The sequence below is a fragment of the Mobula hypostoma genome, chromosome 5 (assembly GCF_963921235.1).
Source record: "Mobula hypostoma chromosome 5, sMobHyp1.1, whole genome shotgun sequence".
NCBI classification, from domain to species: Eukaryota; Metazoa; Chordata; class Chondrichthyes; order Myliobatiformes; family Myliobatidae; genus Mobula; species Mobula hypostoma.
In genome coordinates, this window is record NC_086101.1 from 106,788,693 (window position 1) to 106,805,297 (window position 16,605).

Sequence of the window (16,605 nt, forward strand, 5' to 3'; positions counted from 1 at the left end):
ATGGTAAGCCTCCTCCCTGAGCAGCTGCATGAATTACACCGCCGGTGTTGCTGGCAGATTCAGGCCCAGTGACGGTGAAGGAACGGTCAAACACTTCCAGCTTGGGGCGGCGTGAACCACGACAGCAAACTGCAGAGTGAACCCCAGGAAAGGTCAGATAAGACCATAAGACATAGGGGCAGAATTAGGCTATTCGGTCCATCGTGTCTGCTCTGCCATTCCATCATGGCTGATTTATTATCCCTCTCCACCCCATTCTCTTTATCTCCATAACCCTTGACACCCTTACTGATCAAGAATCTACCAACTTCAAATATATCCAATAACGAGGATTCACTGCCATCCGTGGCAATAACTTCCACATTCACCACCCTCTCAGAAATTCCTCCTCATCTCTGTTCTAAAGAGACGTCTTGGTATTCAGAGGCAGTGCCCTCTGGTTGTAGACCCCACACCCCAACTATAGGAAACATCCTGTCTATTATCATATTTCTTTCATCTATGTGCCCATCTAGAGTTCCCTGAAAGCCTCTATCACCACCCCCTGGCAGGGAGTTCCATGCCACTCCCACTCTGTGTAAAAAATAACTCTGACATAACCTATGCCCTCTGGTCTTAGGCTCCTCCACTACTGGAAAGATCCTCTCCACATCCACTCAATCCAAGCCTTTCAAAATTCAGTAGGTTTCAGTCAGATACCCCTCATTCTTCTAAACTCAGGTGAAAAGACCATCAAATGGCCTTAATACATACATTAACCCTTTCATTCTCAGGAACATTCACTTGAACCCTCTCTGGACCCTATCCAAAGCTAGCATATCCATCCTTAGATAAGATGCCCAAAACTGCTCACAAAACTCCAAATACAATCTGACCAATGCCTTCTAAAACTTCAGCATTACAGCCTTGCCTATATACTAATCCTCTCTAAATGAATGCTAACATTTTATTTATCTTCCTTTCCACTGACTCAACCTGTAAGTTAACCTTTAGGGAATCCTGCATGAGGACTCCCAAGTCCCTTTTGCACCTCAGATTTCTGAATTTGTTCCCATTTAGAAAACAGTCCATGCCTTTATTTCTTCTTCTACCAAAGTGCATGCCCAGACACTTCCCGACACTGCATTCCATCTGTCATGTCTCTGCCCGTTCTCCTAATTTGTCCAAGTTCCTCTTCAGTCTTCCTGCTTCCTCAACACCACCTGCCCCTCCACCTTTGTACCATCAGCAAATGGCCATGAAGCCATCAAGTCTATCATCTGTTCATTGACATATAACGTGAAAAGAAACTGATCCAATACCAACCCCTGTGGAACACCACTGGCATTCAATCAGAAAAGGTTCCCTTTATTCCCACACTTTGCCTTCTGTCCAAGATCGTTGGACCCCCTCCCGCCCCCTTTGACACATCGATATACTGCACAAGTTACAGACCAAGCACACCATCAGCTTCTTCCCCTCACAGACAGATATCAGACAAACACAATGAATCACTAGAACTAGGAAACATAACCTCAAGATTCAGAAGAATAGGGTGGAAATGAGGAGGAACTTCTTCCCCCAGAGAGTAGTGAATCAGTGGAATTCTCTGCTCAGAGATGCAGTAGAGGCTACATCATTAAATATACTTAAGACAGTTAGATAGATTTTTGCATAGCAAGTGAATTAAAACCTAAGGGGAAAAGGTAGGTAGGTGAAGCTTGAGTCCACAGCCAGATCAGTCATTATCTTACTGAATGGTGGAGTCTTGTTGGGCCAGATGGCTGACTTCTGCCCCTAGTTCATATGTTCTTATGTCATCAGTCTGCCCTCCCCCTCATTGAACAACACTGGATAAACCCAGTGCACTGATAGCCAACCTCTTCCTCCCACCCGCCCCCAGATAAACATGCTCCAACCAGTGCAGGAGAGACATTTTAAATGAAAGTTCTGTACAGGGAGCGGGGAGTAATAATTAGTGCAAGTTTTTCAGTCCTGACCTGGTGGAGTGGATGAGGTAGGGGAGGGAGGCTGTGCAGAGGGGAGCAGCTGATCGGGGGTTTTTTTTGCAAATGTGCTCTCCAACATTATAGGGTAGGAGAGGGCAATTTCCCAACCAGTGACCCGAGGATTAGGGTATCCAACCTGGAGCTCAGGTGATAAGGTACAACCACTGACAAGAATTCAGATCTTGAAGGGAAGCTTTACCTCAAGCTCACTCCCAAAGGCTAAGAGACTTGGGAACCAGGATAGTTGCTCAGTGAGCCTTGGAAATCCAGTCATTTAACACAGTTAACAATTTCAATAACAGAGTTACAGAGACCAAGAGAAGTAACATTATTTTTTACCAATTGAAAGCAATTTCAACACCAGCAAAGATTTCAGTCTGGAAAAGTGAATGAAACAGCACTGCCCCATGGAACTTGGGGCACATCCCACTGCAACAGGGTTAGGGGGATACAAGCTTCATTGCCAGTTGGGAATCTTGCCTGTACAGTTGGTATAAGGCAAGGCTTGGATTCAGGGGTTGCAACGGCAGAAGAGCAGAGGTCTCCACACAGGACGAGAGAAGTCCCACTAGAAATGGGTGGAGACAGACCCATCACCATTACTCACTGCCGCACACTGGAGAATGTGGAAGACAGCCAGAGGGAAGGGCCTGTTCTCTGCCACCCTCACGGTTCTGAGCTCAGGCAGACCAGAGTTGGTGTGTGCGCAAGGAGGGAAGAATCAGAAACCTAACATGTCACTACTGAACCACACCTGGCTGCATTTATTAAGCAAATGGTCAAGAACACGCAAACACCGGCCTCCCAACCTGTGACCTCACCATTCCTCGTCCTTGTGGGCCAGAAAGAAGTCCTGCATCTGCTGACGGCGGAACTCGATCTTGTAGTCATTGTAGCGCTTCACAGATTCGGTCTCATCAACAGAGTCGTCCAGGGACAGCAGGAACTCTTTGAAGGTCTTCATCACTGGGGGTGGAGGTCCCACCTCCATCTCGTGCAGGTTGCCCAACCTGGGGGTGGGAAGGAGACTAACAGCGTCGGTACAGCATGGCCACTAGCTTCACCGAAAATTGGCACTAGACCCTCATCCCTTGCTTACAAATCACCTATTCAACCACAGTACATTACCCCAGCACGCTTGGGTGGGAGGGGAATCGTAAGAGTGATTGAGGGCATGCAAGAGAGAATAAGTGGTGCTGAACTACACTGTATTATTGGTATTTTCTTTGCAGTTTTAGCTTTTCTATGCCTGCTTTTATTTTATATAATTATCCATGAATATGAAATTGTTCAGAGTGTCCACTAATGGTTACAGTTCTGTATTCAGAATCAAATTTGGGTTGTCACGTGGTAGCACATTATAATACATCATAGAAATATGAATTAGAGCAAAACTATCTGTGTTAAATAAGTAGTGCAAAAAAAGAGGGGAGAAAAAAGTAGTCAGGTAGTGTTAATGGGTTCAATATCCATTCAGAAATCTGATGGCGGAGGGGAAGTTGTTCCTGAATCGTTTGAGTGTCTGCCTCCTGGAAGTTTCTTTGGTATTGCATTATTTGAATAGGGGCTATCTGATTGGTTAACTCTTATCTACAAATCCCCCCACCCTGTTACTTGTAAAAATGTCATTCCCTTCTCTCGCTTCCTCCGTCTCTGCTGCACCTGCTCTCAGGATGAGGCTTTTCATTCGAGAACAACGGAGATGCCCTCCTTCTTCAAAGAAAGGGGCTTCCCTTCCTCTACCATCAACACTTCCCTCAACCACATCTCTTCCATTTCAAGCATGTCTGCTCTCACACCATCGTCTCGCCACTCTACCAGGGATAGGATTCCTCTTGTCCTCACCTACCAGCATCCAGCACATAATTCTCCATCTCCAACAGAATCCCACCACCAAGCACATCTTTCCCTCCCCTCTACCTTCTGCTTTCCATAAGAATTGCTCCCCACCCAACTCCCTTTTCCATTTATCCCTCCCCACTGATCTCCCTCCCGGCACTCAACTTTGTAAGCAGAACAAGTGCTACATCTGCCCCGATACCTCCTCCCTCACTACCATTCAGGGCCCCAAAGAGTCCTTCCAGGTGAGGTGACACTTCACCTGTGAGTCTGTTGGGGTCATATACTGTGTCTGGTGCTCCTGGTGTGGCCTCCTGTATATCAGTGAGACCCAACATAGATTAGGAGACCGTTTCACCAAGCATCTACACTCCATCCGCCAGAAAAAGCGGGATCTCCCAATGGCCACCCATTTTAATTCCACTTCCCATTCTGATATGTCTATCCATGGCCTCCTCCACTGTCATAATGAGGCCACACTCATGTTGGAGGAACACCACCCTATATTCTGTCTAGGTAGCCTCCAACCTGATAGCATGAACTTCAATTTCTCAAACTTCCAGTAATGCCCCCCACTTCACCATACCCCATTCCATTTTGCCTCTCTCACCTTATCTCCTTGCCTGCCCATTGCCTCACATGGAGCACCTCTCCCCTTTTCTTTCTTCCATGGTCTTCTGTCCTCTTCTATTAGACTCCCCCTTATCCAGCCCTGTATCTCCTTCACCAATCAACTTCCCAGCTCTTTACTTCACCCCTCCCCCTTCAGGTTTCACCTATCACATTACGTTTCTCTCTCCCCTCCTCACCTTTTAAATCTTCTCCTCAGCTTTCTTTCCCCAGTCCTGCAGAAAGCTCTCGGCCCAAAACATCAACTGTACTTTTTTCCATTGCTGCTGCCTGGTCTGCTGAGTTCCTCCAGCATTTTGTATGTGTTGCTTGGATTTCCAACACTGGCAGATTTTCTCTTGTTTGTAATGGGAGTGGAATGTCTCTTATCTAAGGAATTCAACGGATTTAGCAAACTGGTATAAGAAGAATAGAGCACGTAGGCCAGGGGTTCCCAACCTGGGGTCTATGGACCCTTTGCTTAATGGTGTTAGTCCATGGCGTAAAAAGGTTGGAATCCCAACGCAGCCTCTGACTCTCTTTCTTTTCTTTGTTCTTCCCTGCCGCTGCTAGGCTCTTTCTACTCTGTTTCCAATCCCTTTGTTCTCTCAGTGCTTAATAAAATAATTGTGAAGCAACAGGTTTTATGCCTCTTTCTTGACTTCCAAAAGAACATTGGATCAAAAGCATCAGAATCCAATAGTGGTGTGGTAGGTGCAGCACAGTTAGCATAGCACCAGTACAGCGTGTAATGTGAAGGGTTGGTTTACTTGCCAGTCGAAAGTTGCTTCCACCGTGCTGGTTGTTGATTGACCCTTCTGAGAGATGCAGCAGCTCTTTCCCATTGGTTGCCTTGTGTGCCATGGCATCAGTGCGTGCTTCTGGGCGCCTCAGTTGTGTAAGGATAGCAGGTGCAAGAGACTCGCTGACTTTTTCTCTTTGTCTCCAGGGGCCCATCTTCACACTGAGGTCGCGACAAGCTCTGAAGAGCCATTGGGAAAGTATGCTGTAGATATAGGAGGGCCCCCGCGCACACTTATTTAAGTACTTGTTGAATGTTTAGTTTTGCACTTGAGTAACTTGGGGAGACTTAAAAGTTTCTGTAACTTGGGGTGACTTAGATATTTGGTTGTTTTACTGCTTTTCTGTAAATAAATTATTAATGTTAATCTGCTTCTTTCTAATCAAGTGTCTTCTGTCTCACTTCCCAAACCCCTACAGTGAATCTGCTTCCTCGTTCCACAGCACCAGTGGCCCAGGTTCAATTCCCTCCACTGTCTACAAGGAGTTTGTACATTCTCCCTCATAACCACATGGGTTTCCTCCCACATCCCAAAAGGCACATGGGTTAGAGTTAGTCACGAGTGTAATTGGGCAGCACGGGTTCATTACTGTATCTCTAAGCATATACTGTAAGTCCTCTCCTACAAACAGCAGAACCAATTCTTCCCCCTGCCCCCCACCCCGAGTATTGTAATTATTCTTTCTAATCTGTCCTATGTGTTTTTAATGCTATTTTTACAATGCTGTGGCTGTGGAAGTGTGGTTATCGTATCAGGTGATTTTTGTATTTCCCAACATACAAACAAAACCGACCTACTGAATCTGGGGGTCGGCCTGAACATCCTTCTGTTTGGGTAAGGAGGCAAAGCTGTTCAGTATTCCAGGTGTGGCCTCAATTACAGCCTGTACAACTGGAACACAACCTCCCTACTTTCAAACTCCAAAAGCTCTTTCCTATCACGTTAGGGTAAGTATGTTGTGGGCATGCTATGTTAGAGACGGAAGGATGGCGACACTTGTGGGCTGCCCCCAGCACATGACATAAATGATGCATTTCACCACATGTCCCAATTTACATGTGACAAATACAGCTAGTCTTTTTAAGTTTCAGAGAAATAAGTGGGGGAATTGGAGTGATAGGATTACACATCTCCGTGGGCTGAACATCACTACACCCCACCACATGCAGATTGAGGAGCCGAAACACTGAGACCTCCTACCCGGGACCTACAACACCTGAGGTGGATGTGGAAAGCTACACTCTATCAGCCGCGGGACTCTGCACTGTGGGTGACCTCACCTTGCCTGGATGGGAATCCCATGGTGTTGCTGCATCATGTGAATATCCGGGTGCCCCCAGGGCTGCGGGGGGCCATAGCTGGGACCTCCCCCGCCAGCATACGGCATTTCATAGCCTGTGTGGTAGGGGTCCGCAACGTGATCCTCCCTAAGGGGAAAGACACAGCATATCAGCAAATCCTTCACACCCACAATGAGTTACAAAGTGGGTGGGTGGGGGAGCAACCTGGTGCTGCATAGTCAGATGCTCAAAGTCAGCAGGCCAGCTGATTTAAACACATCAATGTCACCTGAACTGCTCACAGCAGCAAAGAATTTGAATGCAGGTTTTCTATGAGACATGTACAGTAAAACTCCAATAAACCTGAGACTCTGATGGTACCTGACGTGCAGATTTCTCAGACCTGTGGATGTTACTCCAACGAATGCCAACACACACCTTTTACTTAATTTAATTTTAATTTTAAAAACTGTTAATGGCATCAGAGTAGCATAGTGGTTAATGATCAGGGTTGAATTCCCACCGCCGTCTGTAAGGCAACTGTAAATTCTCCCTGTGACTGCGGGCATTTCCTCCGTTTGCTACGACATTCCAAACTCATACGGTTCAGGCTACTGTGTTGTGTGCATGCTGGAATGGCATCAGAAATGTACGGACACTTGCACCCTGCCCCCAGCACATCCTTGGACAGTGTTGGTCGTTGACACAAACAACTCATTTCACTGTATGACAAATCTTTCTCTAAGAAAATTTTCTGCAATCACATAATAACCAGAAGAGTTTCAAGCAGCAGGAAATGGCTCCCGAGTTTAAAGGGGGCACAGGAAACAAAACCCAGCAAGTCAGAGCTTGTCAAAAAAACAGAGCTCCCAACAACATATCTACACAAGTTCCTAATCCCTACAGATACTGAGCCCAACATAAACCAACCACATTCCTGGTAAGACACAACCAACTTCACACAGATAATGAGGAGTCAATGTACCAATGGGTGGGTCAGGTGCCGACTCCCTGGGGATTCGAGTCGATTAGATACAGGAATGCTGCCACATCACCGGGCAGGCCTCAGCAGCATCACAGTAGATGGTCTGGACGCCAGAAAAAGGCATGCCAGGGTCTCCAGTTCCAACGTTTGGACTAGTTTAAACATTTGAGCTATTTTGAACGTTTGGATCTTGGACTATTAGACCTTGGACCAATTGGACTACTTTGAAAGTGTGGACTATTTAAAAGTTTGGACCTTGTCTGCAGTTACAAGGAAAGCTGGAAATGTTTGGACTATTGAAACGGGACGAGGTGGTCTTGATGACTATCATAATGTTAAACACCCTGAACTCAGGAGTGTTGAAGTTGCTGAGTGGATGCAGAGCTAAGTTATATGGAGGGGAAGGCTATCACAGGCATGGTCGCAGCATACTGATTTCTAAAACAGGACTTAAGGAACAGCAGCTTAGCTACAGAGGACAGCGTACCTGCAGCAGCATAACGCACTCACTCCACAGCTCCAGTACTCACCAATCCCGACGCACTCGCTTCTGGGGAGGGCTGAGGTCGTGTCGTGGTGGAGAGAAACGCTCCCTTCTCCCTCTGTCATAGTCTCGGTACTCTCGACTTCTCCGCTCTCTCCCCCTGTCCCACTCTCTGCAAGGCAAGGAAAGACTCCACTTTAGCAGGGCAGTCAGAGACATTCAGGAAAGCATGGTGTAGACAGCAATAGAGTGTGCGCCCCTCGCATTGAGCCTATAGGTTGGGCACGACGTTACTGTGAGAGCTGGGATGTCAGGGCAGCTCAGGACAAGAGGTGACATGGTAGGTAGTGGTTAGCACAATATTTTACAGTACAACAACCCAGGTTCATTTCCCACCACTACCTATAAGGAGTTTGTACATTCTCCCCATAAACAAGTGGGTTTCCTCCTGGTGCTCTAGCTTCCACTCACAGTGCAAAGTCGTACTGACTGGTCGGTTAACTGGTCATTGTAAATTGTCTTGTGATTAGGTTACGGTTAAATTAGGGGTTGCTGGGCCTGTTCTACGCCGTATCACAATAACAATGCACAGGCTCAGTCCAAAGCCCGGACAGCTTTACCCACCAATAGAATGAGGGTGAACTCAGCAGGCCGGCTGAGTTCCTCCAGCATTTTGTGTGTGTTGCTCGGACTTCCAATGTCTGCAGATCTTCTCTTTATCGTGAATAGAATGAGGGTCATGTGCAAGAAAAACAATTCATTCATTGGTTGGATCCCAAAACAGTCACACAAAGGAAGCCCATATTTTCCCTATAAAGCACTCATCCCACCTCAATTCTATGGGCTCTGCAGGCAACAAGGAGTTGATATACCAGTCAGTGGGCTAGATGCTGATCCGTTGAACAACCAGATACTGGAAACTAAAGCATTGCTTGTCACTACCTCACTAGTTTGCTCTCTTTTTGCATTGCTTTTTCATTGATTTTATAGTTATAGAACACTACAGTAAAAACAATCAACATCTTTACGCTATAATTACTGTAATTTATAGTACTGCACTGTAGTGCTACCACAAAACAGCACATTCCACTGCATAGGCCAGTGATAATAAACCTGATTCGGATTAATCCCGAGACCTGAGGATGGGGGAGGAAGCTGCCCTTGTTACCAGATATTGCAGATACCACCCCCCTCCACATGCCACTCCTATAGACCCGCTGCCCCTCAGGTTTCACTCACACACTGCAGCCCACCGGGCCACTGGTTCCGTAAAACTCCATCTGTCTGCTTAGTTAAAGTATCTCGCAAGCACTATTGAAAAGAAAGCTGGAGTTCCCTCCATGTCTGGACTCCACCAACACCTCTTGTTGAATTTTCCGCTTCATGTTGTGGGAACTAACTATGAGAATGATCTTTGGAATGAAAGAGTTCACGTATGAGAAGCTGAAATGGCTGGAGTTTGGAAGAATGGTGGGGGGGTGGGGGGAGAATCTCATTGAAAACTACTGAACGTTGAAAGTCCTGGATAGAATGGACATGGAGAGGGTGTTTCCTATAGTGCGCCCGAGGGTACAACCTCAGAAGAGCATCCCTCTAGAACAGAGATGAGGGTGCCACAGTAACGCAGTGCTGAATGCAACGCTGTTACAGCTTGGGACATCAGAGTTCACAGTTCAATTCTGGCATCCTCTGTAAGAAGTTTGTATACATTCTTCTCCTGAGCGCGTGGGCTCCTCTGGCTTCCTCCCACAGTCCAACGGCGTACTGGTTAATAGGTTAATTGGTCATTGTAAATGGTCCTGTGATTAGGTTAGGATTAAACAGATGGGTTGGGCTGGAAGGGCCTGTTCCAGGTTGTATCTCCAATAAGGAGGAATTTTCTTAGACGGAATCCATGGGATTCATTGCCACAGGTGGCTGTGGAGGCTAAGTTACTGGGTAAAGCGGAGGCTGGTAGGTTCTTGATTAGTCAGGGTGCCAAGGTTATGGAAAGAAAGCAGGGGAATAATAAATCAGCCATGATGGAATGGTGGAACAGACTCAATGGGCCAGATGGCCTGATTCTGCTCCATTGTCTCATTGTGGGGGAACCAAAATGGAAAATGGAGAATGGAAAGAGAGAAAAGGGAGGGTGGAGAAATTAATAATCATACCAAAAGATTGAAGGCTACCCAAACGGAATACAAGGTGTTGCTCCTCCAACTTGAGTATGACCTCATCCTGGTATAGTGGAGGCCATGAACCAACATGTTGGAGCGGGAATGGGAAATTGATAATGAAATGGTGGCCATTGGAAAATCTCCATTTACTCCTGGGCCACGTGCATCCAAAGTGGAGAAGGGAATTTCAGGATGGCATTCAGCTCATGGGTCAGCAACACATGGAAACTCCAACATAAATGCGGGAGAAGTGCACTCCTAAACAAACAATCTACATTCATGACAAGGAGCTACAGCAGCACCCACTCTGGTCCAAACGATGATCTCAGAGCCAGAATTGGAGCAGCTTTCAACCTAGATCTTGAGGGAAGGAAAATCCCAGCCTGACCTATCATTCCAATCATCCCGTCGCCTGTCATCTCTCTCCCGGGAACGGTCGTAGTCGCTCCTTTCACGGCGGAACTTATCCCTGCGCCGCCGGTCGTACTCGTCATCGCTGTCACCCATGACCCTGCTCCTTCACTCAGTGATCTACCAGAGAGGAAAGACAGGTGAGTGAGATGGTGGCCTGTGGGGAGGTTGACGGCATCCTGAAACTGTTTGCCCCACTCCTATCAGACCACCAGATTCAAAAATAGCTGGTTCACCAAGAAGTGTAAAACTAATCAACACCTCCTCCACTACTGCATTGTTTCCTGTCAGTCACCTAGTGTATAGCATGGACATACAACCAATGTATACAAGCTATTGTATGTATTTATATTCATTGTATGTCTGTTTTTAGTATTAATGTATTCTTTATCTTTTTAGTTTTTTGTATATCAGATCTGGAGTAACAATCGTTTCATTTTCCTTTACACTTGTGTGCAGGAACATTAAACAACCTTTGAATCTTGTGGAGCAGTTTTTCCCAGGATGGTCTCAGCAAGGACAGCTCCAAGAAGACGCAGTGAAGCCAAGACTGTGTGCCTCAAAGGAAAACTTGGAGATTTTATTAGAGGCACTCAAAATAAAGGCTTAAACTACGGAACTGATGATGTTCAGTGGCAGGAACACAGAGCAAGGAGATTCTGCAAAAGACAAAATACATGGAGCAAAATGGAGAGTGGGAAAGACTGGTGGGGGGGGATTTGTTCACGATGTCAACATGATGTCGTGATTATGGATTCATTTTGGACAAACTCTTTTTGCACTTGCTGATACAGTTTTCATCTCCTTTCCTGAGTAGGCAACTCTGCTATCCCACATTCTAATCTACCTCCAACAATTTAATACCCAGAAATACACTCAATAAATGAGCCCTGTGTGATAAAGCATTCCAAAGATTCACCTGAGAAGAGAATTTTTCCTTATCTCTGTTTTAAATAGCCTTCTTCATACCCTGAAATTGTAACTTCCTGCATTATTAAGGACCTGGTACATTACGATGAGGGAAAGAGGCCAGACATACTCAATCTTTCCACACTTCCAGGAACCATCCAGTGTAGATTTGCTGCCCTCCTCCAGCCTTTCTCAGGAAGAACAAAACTCTATCCAATACTGCCTCAGCAAGTGCAGCTAGGTTACTCCAAACTGAATCCATGAATCCATCTCACATCATCATCCTGCTCAACCCATGAACAAACTCCCAACAACCCCCCCCCCCCGAGTCTCTCTCCATTCTGCCTCCAAGAGCTTTCTCTCCCAGGGTGTCTCCTGTCTCCATCTCCTGCATAAGACCATAAGACATAGGAGAAGAATTGTACCATTCAGCCCCATTGAGCCAACTCTGCCATTTTATCATGGCTGATCCTGGATCCCGTCAACCCCATATACATGCCCTCTCACCATATCCCTTGATGCCCTGACCAATCAGGAATCTATCAACTCTCAGCTTTAAATATCCCCAAAATCTCCACTGCAGTCTGTGGCAGAGCATTCCACAGATTCACCTCTCTTTGGTTAAAAAAATTATTCCTTACCCCATCCTAAAAGGTTGCCCCTCAATTTTGAAGCTGTGCCCTCTAGTTCTGGATATCCCGACCAGAGGAAACACCCTCTCCACATCCACCTTACCCAGTCCTTTCAACATTCAGTAGGTTTCAATGAGATCCTCATTCATTCTTCTGAATTCCAGTGTGTACAGGCGCTAAGCTGCCAAATGCTCCTGTTAACCCCTTCATTCCTGGAACAATCCTCGTGAACCTCCTCTGGACTCTCTCCAATGACAACACATTCTTTCTGAGATATGGGGCCCAAAACTGTTCACAACACCCCAAGTGCAGCCTGACTAGTGTATTATAAAGCCTCAGCACTATCTCCTTATTTTTATATTCTATTCCCCCTTGAAATAAATGTCAACATCGTATTTGCCTTCTTTACCACAGACTCAACCTGTATGTTAATCTTCTGGGAGTCTTGCACGAGGACTCCCAAGGCTCTCTACAGCTCTGATGCTTGAATTTTCTCCACATTTAGATAACGGTCTCCACTACTGTTCCTGTTACCAAAATGCATTATTACACATTTCCCAACACTATTTCATCTGCCACTTTTTTTGGCCCATTCTTCTAATATGTCTAAGTCCTGCTACAATCGCATTGCTTCCTCAGTACTACCTACCCCTCCACCTATCTTTGTACCCCCATCAGCTTTGCCAGAAAGCCATCACTTCCACCACTCTCTCCATAACCTCCATGGTCTTTCTCCCTCCTGGGTCACACCCCCCAACTCCCTCCATTCCCCCTTTCTCTACCCCATCTTTCCCTACTCCAGGTCCCCCACACTCTCTCCATTCCCTTCACCCACTTAAGCTATCTCCTCTGCCTCCCAGGGTACCTCCCTCATTCTCTCTATACTAACCCCAGGGTCTCCCCATCTGACCACCCACTCTCTCCATAGCCCCCCCCCACCCAAAGATCTTTCTTTGCACAGAGTCTCTCCACCTCCTGAGTCTCTACCACTCTCTCCATAACTCTCTGGGTCTTCCCCCTCCCAGGTCTCCCCCACACTCTCCATTCCCTTCACCCATTAAGGCATCTCCTCCACAACCTCCCCCCCAGGGTCTTCTGCACTCTTTCCCTACCCCAGATCTCTTGCACACCCTCCACTCCCTTCCTCCCTTTAAACTGTCTCCTCTCTTCCCCCTTCCCAAGGTCCCCCCCTGCAACTCTCTTCATATCTCCACTGTCTTCCACCCCTGGTCTCCCCCACTCTCTCCATTCACTCACCCTCATCTCCATCACTTTCTCCATACCACTTCCAGTCTCCCACAATTTTCCCTTCCCAGGGTCTCTCCACCTCCACCAGGGTCACACTCACTTTCTCCATTTTGGCCAGGGTCTCCCACACTACCTCCATTGCCCCCAGGGTCTCTTCCTTCCCAGGATCTCCACCATTATCCCTAAAACCCAGTCTCTGTCCCTCTCAAGGTTCTCCCCCCCCCCCCACAACCACCACCACACTCTCTGTATATCCTCAGGGTCTTCCCACCTCTCTCCGTTCCCTCCCCCCCCCCCCAAAAAGCCATCTCTTCTGTCCCCAGGGGCTTTCCCCTCCTAGGATCTCTTCAAACCTCCCCAGGGTCTCCCTCACTCTCCCCATACCGTTCCCAGGCGTCCACTCTTAATACTTTCCCCTCCCTGTTATCTCCCCCCCACCCTCTCCATTTCCATCTCTCCTGTGCCCGCCAGGTTCCCCACCACTACCCGCCTTTTCATTACTACTGGACAGTCAGCTTCCACTCCCTGTCGAAAGAGAATTAGACAATCCCACCAGAAAACCGGGGCGAGGGGAGGAACATGGGACCATCACAGGGGTATTCCAGAGGGCTAGCAACGGTCGATAGTCCAAGTTGTCATCCTCAATCAGCAACCCGACCTACTTAGATCGGGAAACCCGTTCTAATCGCCGGCTAGGCAATATCTAGCTGCAGGGAGGCCGCGGGGTTGGGGTTGGGGTTGTGGCTGTGGCTCAGGACCAGGCCACCCCCTTCCACCTCGGTCGCCGAAATTAACCTGGGCCCGAGGCTCTGCCACGCTACCGTTGTCCCGAGCAAGGGGCCAGTAACCGACAATAACGCAACTCTCCGACTAAGATAACCAACCTCTCGGTGCACCGCTTTGATCTGTCTACCGAGCTCTTTTCAAAGCCCGCTGCACGACGCGCCGCCAATAGCGGCAAGAGTAGACCTCGCGCCGCACTACCAGTGGTCCTCCCAAGACAGCGACGCCCAGGAGTGCCCGTGGTCCTCCCGCGACGGCGACGCTCAGGAGAGCCCGTGGTCCTCCCACGACAGCGACGCCCAGGAGTGCCCGTGGTCCTCCCGCGACGGCGACGCCCAGGAGTGCCCGTGGTCCTCCCGCGACGGCGACGCTCAGGAGAGCCCGTGGTCCTCCCGCGACAGTGACGCCCAGCAGAGACCGTGGTCCTCCCGCGACAGCGACGCCAACAGAGACCGTGGTCCTCCCGCGACAGCGACGCCCAGCAGAGACCGTGGTCCTCCCGCGTAGCGACGCAATGAATGTCTGATAAAAAAATAACGTGATTTCCGAGATGTTAGTGGACAAGGTGATGAGAGACCCCTGTGCATCAATTAAATGTCCAATAAGAGCCGATTCCAACTCTTGGAGACCCAAGAGACATTGTGGCTGGGGTCCATGTATATAGATTATTACAATTTCTCCTCAGGTGGCCTCTTCTCATTGGTGGTACAGGAGTCAGAAAACTCAACACAGCATCACTATTTTGTTCCCTTTCTATACCATGTATTTTTTAAAAATATATTCTTCCATTTATTATCATAGTCTGTATAACCTATCCAACTTTGAATCGTGTCTCCTTACAGGCAGCCACAGAACAAGAAACCCAAAAGACCTCTTTACAAAAAGACCAACAAATACCAAATGTGCAGAGACAGAAGAAAAACACAAATCATGCAAACAATAAAAGGCCCAAAATGTCGTCTGTACCTCTTCCTATAGATTCTGCCTGGCCTGCTGCATTCACCAGCAATTTTTATGTGTGTTGCTTGAGCATTCAGAACAAAACTGAGTCCAGAGACACGACGCTCAGAGCAGCTGGAGCAGGTTGACAGCCTCAGACTCGGTGCTGTGGAGAGCAGCGAGCAGAATTGGCTGACTCTCGCCTCCGGTCCTGACACCCTGCCTTTTCAATCCATCTGGCCAAGCATTTAAATTGTCCAAACATTGGGTCACTAGGACCCATGTCCCGCCACATTGACATGTTCTGGGCCTCGACCCTGTTGCCACGTTCCAGCCCATACCCACCCTTTCTAAATCGGCCCAGCTTAGAACGATCAGACCTCGCTCCCATTTTTGGTAGATGGGCGCCGAGGCTCCGAAACTCCTCCGCTCTGCTTATACCAACTCCGTCTCAACCTCACTCCAACCACTCAAACAGGCCTCAACCTCGCTCTGAGGTTCACACCCTCACACCTAACCCCTCGAGTCAGCCTCACCTTCACCCGCCTCTTCGTTGTTTGCAATGATCATTTACCACAATTTTCCACAGGAAAGTGCTATTAATGAAGTATTTACATAGAACATAGAAATACAGCACATTACAGGCCCTTTGGCCCACAATGTTGTGCTGACTAGAAACTGCCTAGAATTTCCCTAGTGCATAGCCCTCTATTTTTCTAAGCTCTTAAAAGACCCTATTGTATCTGCTTCCACCACCGCCACCAGCAGTGCATTCCACGCACCCACCACTCTCTGTGTGAAAAACTTACCCCTGACATCCCCTCAGTACCTATTTCCAAGCACCTTAAAACTGTGCTCCCTTGTGTTAGCCATTTCAGCCCTGGGAAAAAGCCTCTGACTACCCACACGATCAATGCCTCTCATCATCTTATACACCTCTATCAGGTCACCTCTCATCCTCCATCGCTCCAAGGAGAAAAGGCCAAGTACACTCAGCCTATTCTCATAACACACACTCTACAATCCAGGCAACATCCTTGTAAATTTCCTCTGCACCCTCTCTATAATATCCACATTCTTCCTGTAGTGAGGTGACCAGAACTGAACACAGTACTCCAAGTGGGGTCTGACCAAGGTCTTATATAACCGCAACACTACCTCTTGGCTCTTGAACTCAATTCCATGGATGATGAATGCCAACACACCATATGCCTTCTTAACAACACTGTCAACCTGCGCAGCAGCTTTGAGTGTCCTAACAATACAGACCCCAAGATCTCTCACATCCTCCACACTGCCAAGAGTCTTACCATTTACATTATATTCTGTCTTCATATTTGACCTATCAAAATGAACCACCTCACACTTATCTGGGTTGAACTCCATCTGCCACTTCTCAGCCCAGTTCTGCATCCTATCAATGTCCCGCTGTAACCTCTGACAGCCCTCCACACTATCCACAACACCCCCAACCTTTGTGTCATCAGCAAACTTACTAACCCACCATTCTACTTCTTTATCCAGGTCATTTATAAA

The 16,605-nt window shown here is 47.6% G+C and overlaps 1 protein-coding gene across 4 annotated transcripts in view; it reads right to left on the reverse strand.

Annotated features, from left to right (window-relative positions):
* srrt (serrate RNA effector molecule homolog (Arabidopsis)) overlaps positions 1-14,364 on the reverse strand; it is a 76,172-nt gene extending 61,808 nt beyond the window's left edge. For 2 of the 4 annotated variants that reach the window (XM_063048704.1, XM_063048703.1), the window contains exons 1-5: positions 14,232-14,364; positions 10,536-10,678; positions 8,035-8,160; positions 6,520-6,666; positions 2,810-2,998 (exon numbers count right to left, since the gene is read on the reverse strand). In XM_063048704.1, coding sequence (XP_062904774.1) covers positions 2,810-2,998; positions 6,520-6,666; positions 8,035-8,160; positions 10,536-10,654 — 581 coding nt within the window. In that variant the 5' untranslated portion in view covers positions 10,655-10,678; positions 14,232-14,364. Of the gene's footprint in view, positions 1-2,809; positions 3,017-6,519; positions 6,667-8,034; positions 8,161-10,535; positions 10,679-14,231 lie in introns of all 4 variants that reach the window. The other 2 variants (XM_063048702.1, XM_063048701.1) reach the window with 1 other exon arrangement.
* Between the last annotated feature and the right edge of the window lie 2,241 nt (positions 14,365-16,605).